Genomic DNA, 6,767 nt, shown 5'->3' on the forward strand with positions numbered 1-6,767 from the left:
TTTGAACTTTTTGCAACTTGTTCTTAAACTTTCAAGTTAATTTTGCAAAGTTGCTTCAAGTGTTTCAAAGACTTTTACAAAGAGCATTATATACTTCTATATATATATGTTCAGAGTTTGGATTGCAAGTTACATAAATTTCATACTTGTAAAGACAATCTGCCATAGTTGAATATTCTTCATTCTTGTAAAGAAATATTTCTTTCACGGGGTGTGAAAAGAAAGGGGAAAAGATTCACTTGGAAAGGTGTTTTCCAAGGGTAACTAAGTTTATGCCTAGGATGCACAGATTACATGTATTTATATGATGCATGAACATATTATAAATGACATATCTCAAAACTTAAAATGATTTAAAGTTTTATGCATATGAGACATGTATAGAGTTTACCTAAGCCTTAGACTCAACCTATTCAATCGATTAACTGGGCGTTTAACAGCTTTTCTATATAAAGTGTGTTTTTACACCATGCTTCATACATTCATTCTTTCAGTTTTAGAATTGCTTATTTGCATATTTTCATGCTCATTGTATGACATATAGGCAGAGAGAATTGCATGTAAGAATAGTGAGAGATAATATCATGCTTAGGGATTAAAATGTCATCCATTGTATGTGATTAAATGTGTTCATCATTCTATCTTCTTCTTGCATGATTCTTTCAGTTTCTTTTAGAGATTTCTTAGAGAAGAAATTACATGTTACTGCATGATTCTGATCTTATACATATTCTTGATATATTGTGAGATTTGTACAGGATTTATAGTTTGTTCTTGATTGAAATATTTGAGCCATTTAGTGCTTCACATACTAACCTTTGCACTTGGCATTGATGAGTTTTTCAGGGTATCTAATTGCAAATCTGCAAAGGAAATGTGGGACACCCTTGAAACAACTCATGAAGGAATCGAAGAGGTAAAAAGGTCAAGACTTAATACTCTCTCCCAAGAGTATGAAATGTTTCGCATGAAACCTGGAGAGAAGATCCTTGATCTACAAAAGAGATTCACTCATCTTACAAATCACCTTCTGGCACTCGGAAAAGTTCTATCAAACAGTGGTCTAAATCTGAAAGTCTTGAGATCACTTACCAGGACTTGGCAACCAAAGGTAACTGCTATATCTGAAAAGAAAAGTCTTTCAAAAATGTCTTTGGCTGCCTTGTTTGGAAAATTGCAGGAACATGAGTTAGAACTTAGCCAATTAGACCAACATGAGGAACAAGAGAAAAAGAAGAAGAACATTTCTCTGAAAACAAAAGTTGACAAATATGATTCATCCAGTGACGAATCAGAAAATGATGATTCAGATGACATGAGCATGTTCGTAAAGAAATTCAGCAAATTTCTTAAAAGGAACAAAGGTGCAAGAAGTGGTCAAATAAAGAAGTTCTCCAAGAACAATGATGCCTCCAACTCAAATCAAAATTTTACATGCTTTGAATGTGGCAAATCTGGCCACATGAAGATGGACTGTCCAAACTTAAAGAAAAGTTCCTTCAAAGGAAAGAACGACACTAAGACCGGACGAAGGGCATACATAGCTTGGGAAGATAACGACACCAGTTCTGCATCTGAGACAGAAAATGAAGAACAAGCTCACTTGTCACTTATGGCATCTCATCACTCAGATAATGAAGAGGTAAATGATTCTAACCTATTTTCTCCTTCCGAACTTCAAACTGCATTCAATGATTTGCATGAAGAATACGTTAAATTGTCTAAAATATTTCTAAAGGGGAATAGATTCACTTGGAAAGGTGTTTTCCAATGGTATAAGAATTAGGGAGTGTGTAAGGTACATAGAGATCTTGGGGTGAGATATTATAATTGCAACTCATAATTCTTATGGAAAATCTCTTGTGTGGTAAGAGTAATGGACGTAGCCTTCGGTGGACAAGAAGGTGAACCAGTATAAAACTCCTTGTGTACTCTCTTATCCTTATCTCTTTCATTTTATTTCCTATTATTTTCTGCATATTGTTCCGCTGCACTTTAACTTTGATTTTATAGAAAAAATGGCCATTATTTTAAGACAACTAATTCACTTCCTCTTAGTTTCACTATGATACTTACATAATGTAGTAAAACATATTCTGTTTTTTGCATCCAATTTCAGTTTTGTTTTAACCAATTAAGACAAATTTAGAATTGAAAAAATTGCGGCGCTAATGCTTTTAAAAGTCACTGAAGTAGCAATCCATTTGATATGTTCACAAAGAAGCATTGTCAACTCAATTTTCAAGAAGAGCAGCACAACATCGGCGTCAATTATTTGAAGGAAATTTCTTAACTGATGTATTATTGGGAAGTTACATAGGAATGTTATACCTTTTTCCCGCTAAGTTTTTATATGATTGAATTTTTTATTAATGTTATAATGAAATAAAATAGAATTAGAAATGAATGTATTCCGGAAAAAATTAGAGGAGCATATTCTAGAAAATATGATTGAATTACACCTTAGGTGTTTGGACATGTATAATGAGAATGTTGTAAATTTGTATAGGAAGAGTATGTCAAATGAAAATTAGTACAATTCGCATAGAAAGAGATAAACCAAAACAATAGGAGAAAGAATAAAGAAATATTTAAAGATAAATATTTATTAATGAACATGACTTATGATAGAATATTATCATGTCATTCAATCTAAATATTTTAATGAGAGAGATCATAATGACAGCCATTGAGTGAAAGTTCTATAAAATATATAATTTTTTTATTAATTGATGACTATCCAATGGCATCCCTTGTTGATAACAAATTCAATATAATGTATTATTCATTTGTTAGTAGTTTACCATGTTGTTTTGTCATTTTACACAGTCATTACAATGTCACTACTGTTTATGAAGAAATAGAATGAATCTCCTCTTTATTTAACTCACCTTGTATACTTTTAATATTAATGGGTAATAGAGATGTAACGAGTCTAAATATATTTGATATGAGTTCATTTATTTATTTAAGGAACTTAACTTTTAGCATAAGCTCAACTCATTTAATTCAAGAACTAAATTTATCAAATTAAATAATAAGATGAGATTGGAACAAAAATGAGTTGGGTCAGATGATTTAGGTCCTCATGGGCAATATATATCTTATGAGAGGAAGAATTAACCAAAACGAAAATTTCCAATGAAGATTCCATACAATGTGCACAGTAGCATTTACATAAAAGTCATCTTCGAAAAGCCAAAGAAATTAAAGCACAAAAGAGAAAAGACCAATGAGAGTCTAATTCATAAATTTATTGAATAAGTTACAGGCACCAACAATATACATAGGCCTATATATAACAAAACCTCTTCGAAAACATCAACCAAGATACTATGTCCCCAAAACTTACTGTCCTCTTATCATAAACTAATTATATCCCACTAAATAGCATAAAAATGATACTTTGTGTTTTTTTATTTTTTAAATATATGACAACTTTTTATTGAACTAGAATACAATAATACATAAAATGTGGGACAACTAATCCCAATTCTAAAAACTGAGGGGCAAAAACTCAACTTCAAAATCTAAACCGCTCACTCCATGACAGAGCCTCAAATAATTATAACATTGATTAATTGGATTAGATCCCTTCTATGTGTTAGATCTATTATTATTCTTTATGTTGTTAAATTCAGGGTCTTCATTTATATATTACTATCACTATTATTTAATTAAAAAGTTTAGTATCAATATATTATTCACCATTCCCCATCATTCATATGTTAATCATAATTAACATATGCATGAATAATAGATGATATAAGGGTGTAAAACATTAAGAGTTCACAATGCATCATGTTCTGGATATTGGTGTAGTCCAGTTTTCCAACTGTGGCAATCTGATTGCACATCTTCTTCTGCATCCGAACTCTTGAGTCCAGAGCTAGAAAGACATTTTGCATATCCTCTTAGGGTGAGAGGACCTTGTGGGGAACCAGACTGTGATGAAAAGTTTCCCTTTGATTTTTCTCCATATTGATCTTGTGCTATCCATAAATCATTATTAGCCTGGCCAACTGAAGAAACTGGTAGTCTTTTAACATGAAGCCTGTACTTCTGAAAAAACCACAAAGGATAACAATAGTTCAGGAAGGTAAGAAAAAAGAGGACTTATAATTAGGGAAGTATTGCTGATTTATGTTTAGTTTTAATTGATTATTGTAATCTAAATATTGCCTAATTTTATTCAAACAATAAAATTTTGATTATCTAATTTTTAATATTACAATAATATATTAATATTTTGTTTTAGTTATAAAAACCACCAAATACATACTTATTTCTTATGAGTTTAATATCTATGCTTCCATAATATAAGAGTCTTCTGTACATTAATGATGTATGATATATATAACTTGATTTTTAACATCCAAACACATTAAACACTTACTTGCAGATGGCTCTTCACTTCATCATTTGTCAGACCTTCCACCTGCATCAGTTCTCTAATCTGCTTAGGAGTGGCCACTGCAGAATATAACAAAGCTATCACTGATAACATACACTTTTTCAATTTTAGATGGAAGAAACTGCAATTTGGTTAAAAAATATACCACCACTATTAGCAATGTTTATCAGAATCCAAATAAAGAGTGTAGATAGAGATAGTGAGATACGGTTTAAAATTTTGGACACTACCCAGTACCCAATTTAAGGAATCAATTCACTTCTAGACATTTTCCCCTCTAATTTAGCATGCTCAAAGTGTTAAGGAAAACATCTACCGGTGATTCAAATTGTAAACCACATTACATGATGTAACCCTAATATTACGTTGTAGCGCAATTGTGGTATGACATCGAATTATGTGGCCGCATCAGGCCATAGCGCATCCGTGTTGGATCGCATTTGGGCTGTATCAAGTTCAAAAATATTTTTTTATCACAAAATAATTCATACTGCAATTCATATCGTAATGACCATAATCATAATAATTCATACTGCAATTCATATCGTAATGACCATAATCATAATAATTCATACTGCAATTCATATCGTAATGACCATAATCATAATAATTCATACTGCAATTCATATCGTAATGACCATAATCATAATAACTGTAACCATGAATGCAAACCGCAATTTAAAACAGTGCATCTACCTTGTGTTCCACCAAGTTGTTGAAGTGCATCAACAAAACTTCGATGGAGTTCTTTTGACCAGCATCGCCTTTGTTTTCTTGGATTCTGCTGAGGTTGTGGTTGTCTACCCTTTATCTCAACCAGGCTTGTAACAAAAGAAGAATCAGAACTTCCTCCACAGCCACTATTGGAATTCTCATGATTCATTTCAAACATTGGAGTCAACAAACTAAGCCTAGGAGCCTGTGAAACAGAAACCTCCTTGTTATCCCTTTTCATCACTGTTTTTTGCGTTAATGAGTTTCCATTGTAAGCTATAAATGCTCCTTCACTGTTGGTCTTGTTCTTTGGCATAGACCCTTCTTCAGTCCCCTGACATAAGAAAAAGAATAACTTTTGGTCTTAATTTTGTAGAAACTACATCAAAGTGGCACTGTTATTAATAAATATATCTCCCACAAGTAGCTTATAAGTAAATAAGTTAGATGAAATAAATGCTCAAATAACTTTTTCTTTATCTAAATAATGTTATCAAATTTACCAATTTGGTTTCATCACTCCATAACTGAACAGAACTCATCCAGTTCTTTTTGTCACAAGTTTCCTTCCCAATAGTCAATGACCCTTTTCTTCCAGAATTATATTTAACTTTCAGTGGCATGAAATCTTCAACAGGTTGATTTTGCATTTTCATACAATGGTCTATTTCCTCCTTCAATATAGTTATAGCTGGACACACACAAAAACATGTAAAAATTGTCAACAAAAATAATCTCTTTTTTTCTTTCCAACCAATAAGTATTACTCTCAATAATTGAAGAAAAGAAGAAGAAAATGAAGAAAACATTATAGACTAAAATTAACACACCTTGGTTTACTAGAAGCATGCAATGAGGAAGCTCACGCTTGAAGGCCTCAATCTTTCTCATTTCATCTTCCAATCTTTTGACATAGTAATCAAGCATAGCCATTTTGTAAGACCCATCTTTGATTTCAGCAGAAACATTACTCAGAAGCTCAGAAATGGTTCTTGGGACAAAGGCCAAACTAAGATCCAAGCTCAACTCCATTTTTTGGGAAGTAACAAACTCTCACAAGTTAAAGTAATGGTTTCACTATTGTGTTATGTGTTTATTTTGTGTGAGGTACCATACTATTTCATTACATTACATTAAAGTCATAAGACAGGAAGAAGAGGACAGAGATTCAATGATATATAAGGAAATTTCTAATTCAAGACAAAAATGATAATGGGGTAGATTCACACAACTCACTAGTAAAATCTTCCTTTTTCTTAAAGAAAAGAATCATTTGAAAAAACAAAAAACACAGGTGGTTTAGGTGGATAGGGAATAATTGAATTCCTTAGTTACATTTCTGTACTAAAAAAATCCAATTGTTTATGCAATGCGAATCTTCTATAACGATATATTAATATTATGTATCGCTCTTTTTCTCACCAAATATACACCTTATTAAAATTTCTAACATTAATGATATATTACGGAGTGACCGTGTTAAGTTTTTTATTGCTTTTATTGGTTTCAGTTCAAATCTTTAGTTCCTAAGTTTAGTGCAAACATTTTATATTATATCTCTTACTTTTTAATAAAGAACTAACTTTTTTGTGCATTCTAATAATAATTTATAGTAAGTATCACTCTTAGTAATAAAATA

The 6,767-nt window shown here is 31.5% G+C and overlaps 1 protein-coding gene across 1 annotated transcript in view; it reads right to left on the reverse strand.

Moving 5' to 3' along the window:
- LOC109332341 (myb family transcription factor EFM-like) overlaps positions 1-6,476 on the reverse strand; it is a 23,135-nt gene extending 16,659 nt beyond the window's left edge. The window contains exons 1-6 of the mRNA XM_019567294.1: positions 5,959-6,476; positions 5,632-5,819; positions 5,111-5,462; positions 4,397-4,473; positions 3,790-4,062; positions 2,218-2,225 (exon numbers count right to left, since the gene is read on the reverse strand). Of these exons, the coding sequence (XP_019422839.1) occupies positions 3,790-4,062; positions 4,397-4,473; positions 5,111-5,462; positions 5,632-5,819; positions 5,959-6,160 (1,092 nt within the window). The 5' untranslated portion in view covers positions 6,161-6,476 and the 3' untranslated portion in view covers positions 2,218-2,225. The remainder of the gene's footprint in view (positions 1-2,217; positions 2,226-3,789; positions 4,063-4,396; positions 4,474-5,110; positions 5,463-5,631; positions 5,820-5,958) is intronic.

The sequence above is a fragment of the Lupinus angustifolius genome, chromosome LG18 (assembly GCF_001865875.1).
Source record: "Lupinus angustifolius cultivar Tanjil chromosome LG18, LupAngTanjil_v1.0, whole genome shotgun sequence".
Lineage (NCBI taxonomy): Eukaryota > Viridiplantae > Streptophyta > Magnoliopsida > Fabales > Fabaceae > Lupinus > Lupinus angustifolius.